Here is a 12,449-nt window from a genome sequence, read left to right on the forward strand (position 1 = left end):
CATTTCTAATATTTTCTAATGAATTCTCGATATTTTTTAGCTTACTCGCATTTTGTTAATCTCTCAGATGCTAGCCGTGTACGTCAACGTTTCAAAGTGCAAAAATCATTTATATATTGGCAATCTCTGATGCTAAACACATACTTGTATATAAATATATATACCATATATATATTTTAGCTATTTACTGCGCGTGTTTTGTTTTATGCTCAAATTGATAGACACACTCTAATCGGATGTAAATTAACAAAAATCATGAGTTAGCTCATGCTCGTATCAATAGAAACACCCAATCTAAGGTCGCAACAATGACAAGACATTCCAAAAAAAAAGTTTGAAATTCTCCCAGAGAGGAAATTTTCTACACGTACAAATTGTTGAATACAATCTTATCAGTCAGTTTGTTAATAATAGACAATCAAAGTGATGGGATTCAATTATTTCGTCAAAACACTGCAATCTTGAGTCGAGCCTCCTTGATAATAAAAGTGTGTGTGTTTTTCTTTTTGAGTAATACTAAATCAAAATAAATATATTTAAGTACTGTACTTCAAATTATAGATTGTCCTACAGTACCATAAAACAAAATGTGGAATATATCGAAATGTGAACTTACCATTCTATCTGTCTTAGCAGTTTATTAATTTATTTAAGCTTATTGTAAAATTCTAGAGCTTTTCAAATTTATAATAGATTTTGTTTACTGCATTTAGTTTCAAGATAAAATGTTATCAAAGAGAAATTAGAATGCTAAGAAAAGACTCTAGCAATATATGTATGCACATTCTTAGATAAATTTAAAAACCACAATTTGGTTTTTGGGAAAATAACATTAATTTACTGTGTGAAAGTAGGAACAAAGTTGGTTGAGGGGATTTTCCTTAGGGGTACATACAATTCTTAAAAATGACCAATATATCTAATTATATCTCCAAACGGATTCGAATATTCTCTCTACGTTTCTTTTAACCAAAATAGACAAAAGAAGCACTACATAAAAATAGTATATCTCTAATAACCGATCGACATTTGAATAAATCCGGATCTTCATTGAATTCCTAATTTCAAACAAATTTAATAAGATGGCTTCAGGAAAAAGCAAAATGATAATATATACGCGATAGACCCCCTACTTATATGTAGATATATATATGTATTTGTATTCAAGAACATATATAGATGCGTTTTTTTTATCAAATACATCTTATAATAATAAAACTCAACTTCTTTTGAGAGAGAACTTTGTTAAACAAATGAATAATTAATGATTAAAATAAATTGTGCGACTGACTTGAGTATACCCTGCAACGAATACAATAACCTTTATTCATACGATTAATATTAAAAGATATTTGTTTATTGTTTAGTTTATACATAGTTTATACATACTGCATCAGAATACTGATGTTCTTCTGCTCAGTTTCATCAGCAAAAGCGCACCTCAGCGCACCTAGCGACTAGCACCTTGTGGTACTCGCACCTTTTCTAACCGCAATCGGGCAATTTTTTTTCCGATTTTAAAACATTTTTGGAGGCTAACCGATTTTAACATTATATATCAAATCAATTTAATTAAAATATAATATTTAATAATACTTATCTTTACATGGGGAAAAATTCTCAGCGATGGATATACAATAATAACATTTGCCTTCAACTGCAGACTTTAGAAAGATGTCAATTTTGTAACCTTTTGCCATTTTTACAGCTGGTTCGAGATTTTCAAGTGCGCTAAGGTAAGATTTTGGAAGATTTTGTTGGACAAGTTTATGGATGACTGTTAAAAAGTCTTCTCTTTTTTATGTAGGATTTTAGAAAATCAACCTTTTGAAATTAGCCACCTATTAACTGGCTCTAGCGTTTGTTAGTTTTATACAAGAACTATAAATGACCCACAAAAAAAAATTATTTAATTTTACTTGTTATTATATATAAAACTTTTACTGCACATGTTGGACTATATCAACTATTTTGGACGTTAATCTCGAAAATATCGAACTTGCAAGATCGGCAAAATTGGCTTCCTTCTGTATACTTAGATTTTAGCATGCTTGATATATCATTAGACATGATTAGGGCATGGTATAAAAATAGAGTTTATACACAGCTGACGGTACACACCCACATATACACATTTGTTTGTCTGGTAATTTGACTCTCCGAAGTTTTATCCTCTCAAATGAAGCTAATTTTTACTCATTGACTTCATCAGCAAAAGTAGTGAGAGAGAGAGAGAGTGAGAGTGCTGGGTGGGGGTCGCGCTGCTCTTGCCCCCCTTGTTGTTGCTTAATCTTGCACTCTTTCTTTTCCTCTCTATGTTTAACACTCTCCCTGCCTACACTCCCTCCCTCTCTCTTTCTCTATAGGCACCTCTTGTATATGCCATTTACATATGTATATATGTATGTACAGTGGACTCTCGGTTAACGAACTCTTCGGATAGCGAATAGATGTTTTTGGAAATAAAAGTTTCGCTTAAGGAACAAATATTCGGTTAACGATCAACAAAATAGGCAGAAACCTGTACGTAAAATTACTGTCTGTTTTAATCAACGAAACAGGGAAAATCTACCTTATAGAAATGTCTAGTGTAACCATTTTACCCATTATAAAATCACATTACTTCCAAACTCTCTTATATTACTTTAGACATATTCAGTTTTCTTAAAAAGTGTTATAACTTTCATTATACTTTCAATGAAAGGTTAACTTAAAATATGTATACCTACATAGTAGCGAATTATTCAGTTCTTCAAAAGTTTTGAAGCATTTTATATTATGTAGTTTGCTTCAATAACAGTTTAAATTGAAACATGTAATAAGTATACTATTTTTCATCCTGGAACGTATTAACTCATATGTACGTTACGTTAACCGAGGGTTCACTGTACATATATGTTATCTGTCTGTCTGACTTTTGCGGGGCAACAAACAAAAACAAGTTGTGACGTCGCGACGTGTTGCTGAAAGCCAAAGCCCAATACAGTCCTCCTCTTCAGTCTCTTTAGTACAGCCGTCGATAGCGGTTCGTGGATACATTATTTCAATTCTTCAGTTCTTCTTTGGTTCTGCTTTTGTTCAGATTTTGCAGTTTTTGTGTATATTATCATTTTTGTTGTAAGTGAAAGTGTTTTTCTTTTGGCGTCTTCTTCGGTGAGAGGTTCATTCATTCTAGGAAGCTCCACAAATGTGGCGGTCATTTAGTACACACAAGGGTCAAAGCAAAGTTAAAGACAAGTTGAAGTGACGTATAATTCCAAATACTTATAGATAGTCTCTACTTATAGACAATGTATATGCACATACATATGTACATATATTTATTTTTTTTATATGTATGTATATTAAATATTTTGTATCATGTGTGTTCCAAAAATAAATAAGGGGGCACGTGTCGTTTTAGTAGAAATTGCCATACACCGCAAATAATGTTGTTGTTTTTTATAAAAAACACAAAATTTTCTGTTTTTCCGGTTTAGGTTTTATTTTGTGTATTCTTTTTTTTATTATTTTCTGTAGAACAAACAGGTTATCAGTTGTCAAAAAAAAAAAAAAAAACAACCACAGTAAACACACTCCCATACACAATCAGAGTGACAAGTTTTTGGTTTTTTTGATAATTATTTTCACATGCAACGTTCCTAGAAGTAGTACACACATACATACATACATATATATTAATATATATTGACCTTCATTAGAGCCTTTTGATAATGTTCTAGCCCTTGCTTTTTTAACTCATTCAACCCACAGGAAGACCACATAATATATATATATATTTTAAACAATAATGGCGGCCAGTAACGGTAATTGTATGTGTTATATTTGTGTGTTGCTTTGTCTCCTGCTGCACCAAGCATGTCCTGTTTTGCCTTTTCCTTTTCTTCCTCTTTAGTTTTGAACACAATCACTTTAATAACTTGTTTTTAAAGCAAACTTTACTAAAACTCTATTTAAATATCTGTACAAATTTGAGCACCTGCTAAAAATTTAAGCTTAAAATATAAAAAATTGTAATTAAAAGTACTTTTATATAATGAAATTCTCACCATACAAATTTCTATTCAACTTAGTTTTTTAGTCGAGGTAAATACGAATTTTTTTAAAATCAAAATCACTAAACAAAAAAGTTTTTAAAAAGCAATTAACTAAAGTCACAATTCGTAAGGATTTAAAGAAATAAGTACAGTTAAAAATATTGTACAAACATTGTTAGCTCCTATTATTGAACAAAAAATCGACTTACTGAAAAAGTATTCATATTTGCTCATATTTAAAAAAATCTTTATTAAAAAGAATACATAAACTTCTTCACAAGTTTGGTGCCAATAACCAACTTTATTTCTTTAAATTTATTTAACAAAAAATTTATAAATTTTTACAAGTAAAAAATGTAAGTTTCAGTCGCCAAAAAGTTTATAGCAAGCCAAACAAAGCGTTTTTAATTTCATCAGCAATATCAGTTGAGTCGATTTGTTTCTGTTTGTCCGTCTGTATAAACACCTGGATCTCGTTAACCATAGCAACTGGATCCTCCAAAGTTGCTATATAGACATCTGCACTACACTAGTACACACAGTTCAAGTTTCTTTCAAATATTGTCTAACAATGAGCTATTTCCTTTGTATTTGTTTTATCGTAATATAAAAACAATTTACATATGTACATATATGTACATATATCAATTCTATAAAAATTACATATTTGAAAATTACATAAAAAATGGTAAAGTTGCTGGTTTAAATATTTTTTACTATGAGAACCAAAATAGCCGCTATGGACGTTAAGTTCCATTATGGTTATAAGAGTGAGCGAGATAGACCACGCAATTGAATTTTTTATTGATCATATACAAAGATATCACCCAAATTTTTCGATAATTCGAATATCTAAAAATCCGTATTCCGTTTTGAATCCAATCAGCTAATCGAACACATTGTCGCATTACCACACTTGACATTATTTTGTCATTAGAGCCTTAAATATTCTGCAAATAGTTTTCTTATTGCTTTAACCTAAAAATAGTCTTCTAGAATCTAGAGAGTTAAATAGCTATACTATTACCTTCTCCTTTAACCTCTTCCAATTATAATAACGAATATAAAAACCCATAATAGCAATGCATTTAAACGCCTTTCCAGATGACTAACACTTGTAAACATTATTCTGTTTGATATGAATGTTTAATCTATTATATGTATTAATGATAAATTCTCTATCACCCCCAAGCCAAAATGACCCAACAGGGACCCGCCTTCGATTCAAATGCCATGACGCTGACACGTTTTGTGCTTCAGGAGCAGAGAAAATTCAAGAATGCCACCGGAGATCTGTCCCAGTTGCTGAATTGCATTCAGACGGCGATAAAGGCGACAGCCTCAGCTGTCCGTAAGGCTGGGATCGCCAAGCTTCATGGCATTGCTGGCGATGTGAATGTTCAGGGTGAGGAGGTCAAGAAATTGGATGTGTTGTCCAATGAGTTGTTCATCAATATGCTTAAGTCATCGTACACCACATGTCTGATGGTATCCGAGGAGAACGAGAATGTTATCGAGGTGGAAACGGAACGTCAAGTGAGTTGTAGTTTTGGAAAAGAAACAAAATATTGTATTAAACACTTCGTTCTTTTTTTTTTTTGGTTAGGGCAAATACATAGTCTGCTTCGATCCATTGGATGGTTCATCTAATATCGATTGCCTGGTATCCATAGGCTCCATATTCGCCATCTATAAGAAGCAAACCGAAGGTGCTCCTACCGTGGCGGATGCTCTGCAGCCAGGAAATCAATTGGTGTCAGCTGGTTATGCCCTCTATGGATCGGCAACAGCCATTGTTCTGGGCCTTGGTGACTCGGGTGTGAATGGTTTCACCTATGATCCGGCAATCGGTGAATTCATTTTAACCGAACCCAATATGCGAGTACCCGAAAAGGGAAAAATCTACTCGATCAATGAGGGATATGCCAGCGATTGGGAGGCTGGAGTTTTTAATTATATTGCTGCCAAAAAGGATCCCACCAAGGGTAAGCCATATGGAGCACGTTATGTGGGCTCAATGGTTGCCGATGTTCATCGTACTATCAAATATGGCGGAATTTTCGTTTACCCTGCTACAAAATCTGCACCAAATGGCAAACTGCGTCTGCTCTATGAATGTAATCCCATGGCTTATTTGATGATTCAGGCCGGCGGTTTGGCTAGCGATGGAAAAATTAGTATATTGGATATTGTGCCTAAGAAAATCCATGAACGTAGTCCTATCTTTTTGGGCTCTAAACTAGATGTAGAGGAGGCACTAAGCTATTTGAAGTGATCATTATAATTTCAGAAATAAATAAAAAAAAACTCTTTTTACTCACTAAAGTATGCAATAAATACATATATCTAACATTTACACTATGCAGATCTTTCTTTTGTTTTCTTGTATTGTATTTTAGCAAGGAATCGATTCAACTTAGCACAATGTAATACGCCAAACTAGTAATAATAACAGAGATTAACAGAGCATAAAATGACCGAAAATTGCTCTCTAAAGTATGCAACAACATTAAAAGTAATCTGTTTAAAGCAAAAACAAATTTGTCGCAAAAAAATATTTTATAGAGATAAATTAGAGATGGCATTAATATTTTTATAGAAAAGAAATACAGTGAAACCTCGATATAACGAACTTCGTTATAACGAAAAACCCAATATAACGAATTTTTTGTTAAGTCCCTTGAAAGGACTAAGGTTTTACATTTCAGTACCTATAGCGAATCAATAGATATAACGAATAATTTTGCGATCCCCCTCAGATTCGTTATATCGAGGTTTCACTGTACCTATACAATACTTAATGGGATTGTTTAAGATTAAACATCGTGGTCAGCTGAAATGGCTTCACCAAATCAGATTGACGAAAGAAATATACAAAACGAAATAAGTCATACAAATTCATATGACAAGTATTGCTTAAAAACCAAACAGAACATGCATCCACACTCTGTGGAAAACACTTAAGATTATAACAGCGGCGCGGTATCAGTAGCCAACGCTGAGTATGAAATATAGACAATTTTTAAATAATAATCAGTTTTAAGAACAATTGTCGCCTCGAATCTCGAGCCTATAGTCTAAGAATTCAATTATATACACAACATTTCTTTAAATAAAATCACTTCATATTTTGATTTCAACAAATGAAGATTGGGTTATTTTCCTTCTCCCGGAATCCCTATTCAGGGATATTTTATCTATTTCACATTTGTGCCAGATTGCCACTGCTATCATGAGATATTTGAATAACTTAGAAAACTTGTAAAACACATTAATATAAAACTTCTCATCTTACAATCTATAGATATCTGAAAATTACACTCGAATTAAATATTACTAGTGCATTAAACTTTTTCGTAATTATTTATTTAATTATCTTTTATTACTATCAGAATCCGACTCGCAAATAAAGTTTCGTTTATTATCACATACAACGTCATTCATTTCAAAACGATAAAGGTAACGCAGTTCTATGCAATTTTCCACCTTATTAGATAAATACTTTTTATTGTCGGGTTGTTTTAGGCCATACCATCTTAAGAACATTGCCTTCTCTCCAGATGTGGCTGACATATAATTTCCATCGCTCTCTATATCATTTATATCAGTCCAATAATTATTTCCGTCTACTAATTGCATCTTTAAGTTTATCCACTCTTCTTCGTTCTGCAAACTTATCAAATGACCACCCCATGCCGAACATATTTGTAAGGCTCTTAGCCAGGTTACTCTTTCAGAGTTCTCAATGTGATAATATTTCGAGCCAATTTGTTTGAAAACCGGCCTATTCCCTTGGTATTTTTGTACTAGACTCCGTTGGTATTTTAAATCTTCTTCCGTTGCCTTAATACTTTCTTGCTGGGTCTTTACCAACTCTACCAGTTCATTTAATTTGTGTTTCATATCCTGCATACTTGATTGAGTTTCGGATAAATTTTTTTTACAATTACCATAGAAATTGTCTAAATCCTTTTGACCACTCTCACATTCGTCTAGTTTCTGTTGGCTTAATTTAGTTAACAGCAATTGCTTAGCCAATTGATTATGATGGGTCTGATTAAGAGTCCGGCAGTCAGTCAGTTGATCTTGCATTGAAATTGTATAATTTAAAATTGGCTTAACAAAAGTGAAACAATTTGTTGGGCATTCGGGATGAGTTTCATAGAACTAAAAAAGAATAAAAATAATATACAAAATACAGAACAGAAAAAATGTACATACCTGGCAAATACTTCCATGAACTGAATTGCATAGAACCACAGAAAATATTGCAATTAATAAGTAAAAACACTGCATTGAAAAGTGATAGAAGGATATTTGCTGGACGAATTCAAAAGATAGACTAAAACCAATTCCAAAATGTGATTGCATTTATATGGGAAAGATGCCAAAAATTTCAATTTATTTTAATTCCACAGAAATATGATTGTGCATATTTCGCGAAAAATATTGCACTCCCGTCGACCCTAAAATAATCTGACCTTCTAGAATTAAATTAAAATATATATTATTGTGCTTATCTTTATGTTTCTATAAAAACATCACAATGGGCCAAATTTCGTTTATTTTGCCAGAGTGACTGAAAAAAATCGGTCTCATATTTGGATTCATTTTTGAGTCTTAAATTGCGAATAAAATAAAGGAGTTAAACATATCGTTTCATAAAATAGTATAGAAATATTATTATACTGCGAAATATAAACATAGTTCAGTAAATTTTATTAATGTCGTTTAAGAAATGTATTTTCTACATTTAGAAAATACATTTCACTTTACATGGCTTAATATACTTTAGTTTGAAATCTTAAAAAGCATTCGCCTTATGTTTGGGCACAAAAGTAAATCCCTGTGGCACAGGACCAAGCAACATTTCGCTTAACTTAACCCAATCTGAAGAATTGCCGGAACTCATTAAGGTTTCCATTTCATCGCGTCCACGATATGCCTGGGGTCTAGAATTGATCTTTTGTGGTGGAGCCTGCTGCACTTCTTCGGGTATATAGCGATATAAAAACGATTGCCATTCGAGTAGAAAACGTCGTGTGTTTTCCACACCTTTGGTATCAGAGCCCCAATGCTCAAGGCCATAGTTACAATATTTTTGCAATAGCTCATAACGTTGAGACGATGAGGGTGACCAAGCTCGTTTCTCTTTGATCTCTTGAAAGATCCATGGTTTAATTAGAGCTCCACGTCCAATCATAACCGAACTAACGTGAGGAGCAATCTGTCGACGTTCCACATAATCTTCATAGCTGAGAATATCCCCATTACCGATAACTGGTATTGACTTGGCTTTCGATGCACATTCCTCGATATATTCCCAATTGGCATGCTTTGTATAGCGCTGCTCTCGTGATCGTCCGTGAAGAGTTACAGCGGCAGCACCCCATTCCTCTACAAGAGGCAATAGCTCATGGGCCACACTCTTATCCGCATAGATACCCGTTCGCATTTTCACCGTAAAGGGCAATTGTGGGGATAAATTCGAACAACTACGTACTGTCAACTCTAGGATATTAGTTCGTCTCATTAGAGCACTACCGCCGCCTTGCTGGTAGATTAGATCGATGGGGCAACCAATATTCAGGTCAATATAATCAACTTTGGCTGTATCATGAAGCACTTGGGCCGCCTGGCTGATTATATTAGGATTATTGCCGCAGAGTTGGACACCAAAGAAATCCTCACTCTCGTGTCTTTTGGTTAGAGCCCATTCCTGGCTTAAACCTTTGACTATGGGCAATGCACAGGCCATTTCTCCGCACGTAATATCTGCACCAAATTCCTTGCAAATTCTGCGAAATGGTAAATTGCCCACAGTGGTGAGAGGAGAAAGTATTAGCTTCTCACGAAAGTCAATGGGTGGTTTAACACGATCAGCAGCATCAGCATCTCGCCCCTTGGGCGAATCAATTACAGTCGTTGAGGCAGTATCAGTCTCCTTATTCAATTTTTCTCGCTCTTTTCTAGCATCTCGAATCTTCTCGGCATCTCGAATCAATTCTTTGGAACGACTAAAATCATAGTTATGTTTACGCAGCGACACCTGAAGCTCTGTAAAAGAAAGAATACGCATTTATTTTCATCACTCTTCCTGTAAATTGTCAAATATTTACCAGAGCTAATTCCATTATATGTGGTCTTGGCTGCCTTTTCGTCGTAGTCGTCCCTTTTTATATTCCTGCCCTGTGCATCTAAATGAGCCTTAGAAAATCGACAAGTGACGCCACGTCCACAATATCCTTTGGTCGTATAGACATAACACTCTGTGCCCAAATCCTCACTTTTGGCAGCAAGAAAAGCGTCCAGATCATGTACATAGCGACAATTTTCCAGGGAACATGCATTGCCGCCTGGTCCATCGATCAAAGAATGACAGAGATGTGAATATCGTTCGTCCTTGAATACAGGACGATTCTATAGATAAATGAATTGTGAGAAATGTGTGTGCTGTATATAAAAAGCTCTTGCCTTATTCTGGCCACGCTTGCGTTCCTTTTTGCCACCGCCACCCTTTTTTGACACGTTTTCTTCTTCACTCGCTTTTTCATCATTTTTTCTCTTATTTGACTCCTCATTCGGACCTTTTGACCACGTTGACTCGCCGACAGCTTCAACTAAGTATCTGCAATAAATTATTTCATTTATTTATTGCTGGCTTGGCTGCATTTCTTTTTTAAGTATCTTACTCTGGTTTTATATAGCAAATTCCCGGCTCCATTTTGCAACAACAAAGCAAAACAAATCGCACGTGCTGAGTCAGCTGAGAGATTTGCTAGAGATGAGTCGTATGTTGCGATAGTTGAAGGTCGCCACACAGCATGATCTATTGTGAAAACTCAAAAACAATTATAAAATTCAATTTATTTTTTAAATTTAATTTCAAATTAAATAAATTGTCAATTTATAGTTATGCATTTTTAAACTTTTCGAAAATAAATAGCATATATTTGTCTAGCAATTTTTTTTTTAAATATCCCATGCTATAACCATTCCCATCTCTAATTGTAAATTAGTGTGACCAAAGTTTAGCACTTGTTGTTCAATCAGGGAAGACCGGCGATGGTTCAATTGTTTAAATTTCTCTTAAAATCTACTAAGACGGTAAGTGTTATATCTGCAATCTTAAAAAGTTTTGTTAAATATCAATGCACCCAATTTTAAAAGCCTGCTCGTGCCCATTTCCGTCCCAGCTTCTTGGATACTCTGCGTCTGACAGTACGCGGTGGACATGGTGGTAATGGATTACCTAAATATGGAGGCGTTGGTGGTCAGGGCGGTTGTGTCTACTTTGTGGCCAAGGAAGGACTAAGCCTGCGTAAAGTAGCCCAGGGACTTAAGGATAAACGCATTAGCGCTTCAAGTGGTGAAGACAGCAGCAAAGTTAGCATTTTTGGGAAACGAGGCCAAGACCAACGGATCGAGGTTCCCGTTGGTGTTCAGGTGTACGATGAGCAACAGCGCAAATTGATTGCTGATCTAAATGAACACGATGCCACATGTATGGTGGCGGCAGGTGGCACTGCTGGATGTGTGGGTAACAATTTTCTTGGTCGACCTGGCGACAATCGCACAGTGAGCTTGGATCTTAAACTAATAGCCGATGTCGGTCTGGTGGGATTTCCCAATGCCGGCAAAAGTACACTGTTAAAGGGCATTAGCAATGCCAAACCAAAAATTGCAGCATATCCTTGTAAGAAATTTGATATATGAAGGAAGTCTGTTATATGTCCTATTAAATAATTTTTATTTCAGTTACCACAATTAGACCCCAAGTTGGTACCATTGACTACAGTGATTTACGTTCTATAAGTATAGCCGATTTGCCTGGATTAATTGAAGGAGCACATGCCAATTTCGGCATGGGTCACAAGTTTCTAAAGCACATTGAACGCACACGCCTATTACTCTTTATGGTCGACATATTTGGGTTCCAGCTGAGTCCCAGGCATCCACATAGAGATTGTTTAACCAATATCTATTCACTCAATAAGGAGCTGGAACTATATGATCCATCACTACTAGATAAGCCCTGTGTGCTTTTGCTAAACAAAATTGATAAAGAAGGCTCTGAGGATTTACTAAAAGAATTGAAACCGCGGCTTCAGGATTTGTCAGAAGGCTTAGCCGCTTGTCCGGAAGAAGTTCGCCCTCAAAGAGTACTTAAATTTGAACGAATTCTTCCCATATCGGCCAAAAATTCGGATAAAATGGCCCTTGTTAAGAAACAATTGCGGCAAACCTTGGATAAATTGGCCGAAAAGGATGTGTTGGCAAATCCAGAACAGATTAAAATGCAACTACAACAGCGTGTAGGTGTAAGGGGGCCCAGAATAACATAATGTCGTGATAATTGTTGTTTGTATAAAATGTTTTAAAATTAAATATTATTAAAATGTAGTTTTGTTG

The 12,449-nt window shown here is 34.7% G+C and overlaps 3 protein-coding genes across 5 annotated transcripts; 2 read left to right on the forward strand and 1 right to left on the reverse strand.

Annotated features, from left to right (window-relative positions):
• Nucleotides 1-2,997: 2,997 nt before the first annotated feature.
• LOC6642778 (fructose-1,6-bisphosphatase 1) lies at nucleotides 2,998-6,362 on the forward strand. 3 transcript variants are annotated; one of them, XM_047010662.1, is made up of 4 exons: nucleotides 2,998-3,117; nucleotides 3,754-3,812; nucleotides 5,230-5,573; nucleotides 5,644-6,362. In XM_047010662.1, the coding sequence occupies exons 2-4, from the start codon at nucleotides 3,791-3,793 to the stop codon at nucleotides 6,310-6,312; spliced, it is 1,035 nt and encodes a 344-aa protein (XP_046866618.1). In that variant the 5' UTR covers nucleotides 2,998-3,117; nucleotides 3,754-3,790; the 3' UTR covers nucleotides 6,313-6,362. The 3 variants fall into 3 exon arrangements, with proteins under 3 accessions (XP_046866618.1, XP_046866619.1, XP_002064979.2); XM_047010663.1 differs by having other exon boundaries at nucleotides 3,754-3,806; XM_002064943.3 differs by lacking the exon at nucleotides 3,754-3,812.
• Nucleotides 6,363-8,694: 2,332 nt separating this feature from the next.
• On the reverse strand, nucleotides 8,695-10,806 carry LOC6642779 (tRNA-dihydrouridine(47) synthase [NAD(P)(+)]-like). The gene is made up of 4 exons (XM_023175745.2): nucleotides 10,730-10,806; nucleotides 10,512-10,665; nucleotides 10,157-10,457; nucleotides 8,695-10,094 (listed from the first exon to the last, which is right to left on the reverse strand). Exons 1-4 carry the CDS (start codon nucleotides 10,759-10,761, stop codon nucleotides 8,842-8,844), a joined length of 1,740 nt encoding a protein of 579 aa, XP_023031513.1. The 5' UTR covers nucleotides 10,762-10,806; the 3' UTR covers nucleotides 8,695-8,841.
• Nucleotides 10,807-11,067: 261 nt separating this feature from the next.
• On the forward strand, nucleotides 11,068-12,440 carry LOC6642298 (GTP-binding protein 10 homolog). Its single transcript, XM_002064945.4, has 3 exons — nucleotides 11,068-11,144; nucleotides 11,208-11,733; nucleotides 11,796-12,440. Exons 1-3 carry the CDS (start codon nucleotides 11,103-11,105, stop codon nucleotides 12,380-12,382), a joined length of 1,155 nt encoding a protein of 384 aa, XP_002064981.1. The 5' UTR covers nucleotides 11,068-11,102; the 3' UTR covers nucleotides 12,383-12,440.
• Nucleotides 12,441-12,449: the final 9 nt, after the last annotated feature.

The sequence above is a fragment of the Drosophila willistoni genome (genome assembly GCF_018902025.1).
Source record: "Drosophila willistoni isolate 14030-0811.24 chromosome 2R unlocalized genomic scaffold, UCI_dwil_1.1 Seg167, whole genome shotgun sequence".
Lineage (NCBI taxonomy): Eukaryota > Metazoa > Arthropoda > Insecta > Diptera > Drosophilidae > Drosophila > Drosophila willistoni.

Excerpts from the sequence above, each read along its gene's own strand:
- LOC6642298 (XM_002064945.4), top strand. The coding sequence starts at position 11,103 with ATGGTTCAATTGTTTAAATTTCTCTTAAAATCTACTAAGACG. Across the intron at positions 11,145-11,207 it reads TCTTAAAATCTACTAAGACG|CCTGCTCGTGCCCATTTCCG; the intron begins GTAAGTGTTATA and ends CAATTTTAAAAG. Across the intron at positions 11,734-11,795 it reads AAAAATTGCAGCATATCCTT|TTACCACAATTAGACCCCAA; the intron begins GTAAGAAATTTG and ends TTTTTATTTCAG.
- LOC6642778 (XM_047010662.1), top strand. The coding sequence starts at position 3,791 with ATGGCGGCCAGTAACGGTAATT. Across the intron at positions 3,813-5,229 it reads GGCGGCCAGTAACGGTAATT|CCAAAATGACCCAACAGGGA; the intron begins GTATGTGTTATA and ends ATCACCCCCAAG. Across the intron at positions 5,574-5,643 it reads AGGTGGAAACGGAACGTCAA|GGCAAATACATAGTCTGCTT; the intron begins GTGAGTTGTAGT and ends TTTTTTGGTTAG.
- LOC6642779 (XM_023175745.2), bottom strand. The coding sequence starts at position 10,761 with ATGGAGCCGGGAATTTGCTATATAAAACCAGA. Across the intron at positions 10,458-10,511 it reads GCAAGCGTGGCCAGAATAAG|AATCGTCCTGTATTCAAGGA; the intron begins GCAAGAGCTTTT and ends ATTTATCTATAG. Across the intron at positions 10,095-10,156 it reads ATATAATGGAATTAGCTCTG|AGCTTCAGGTGTCGCTGCGT; the intron begins GTAAATATTTGA and ends TTTCTTTTACAG.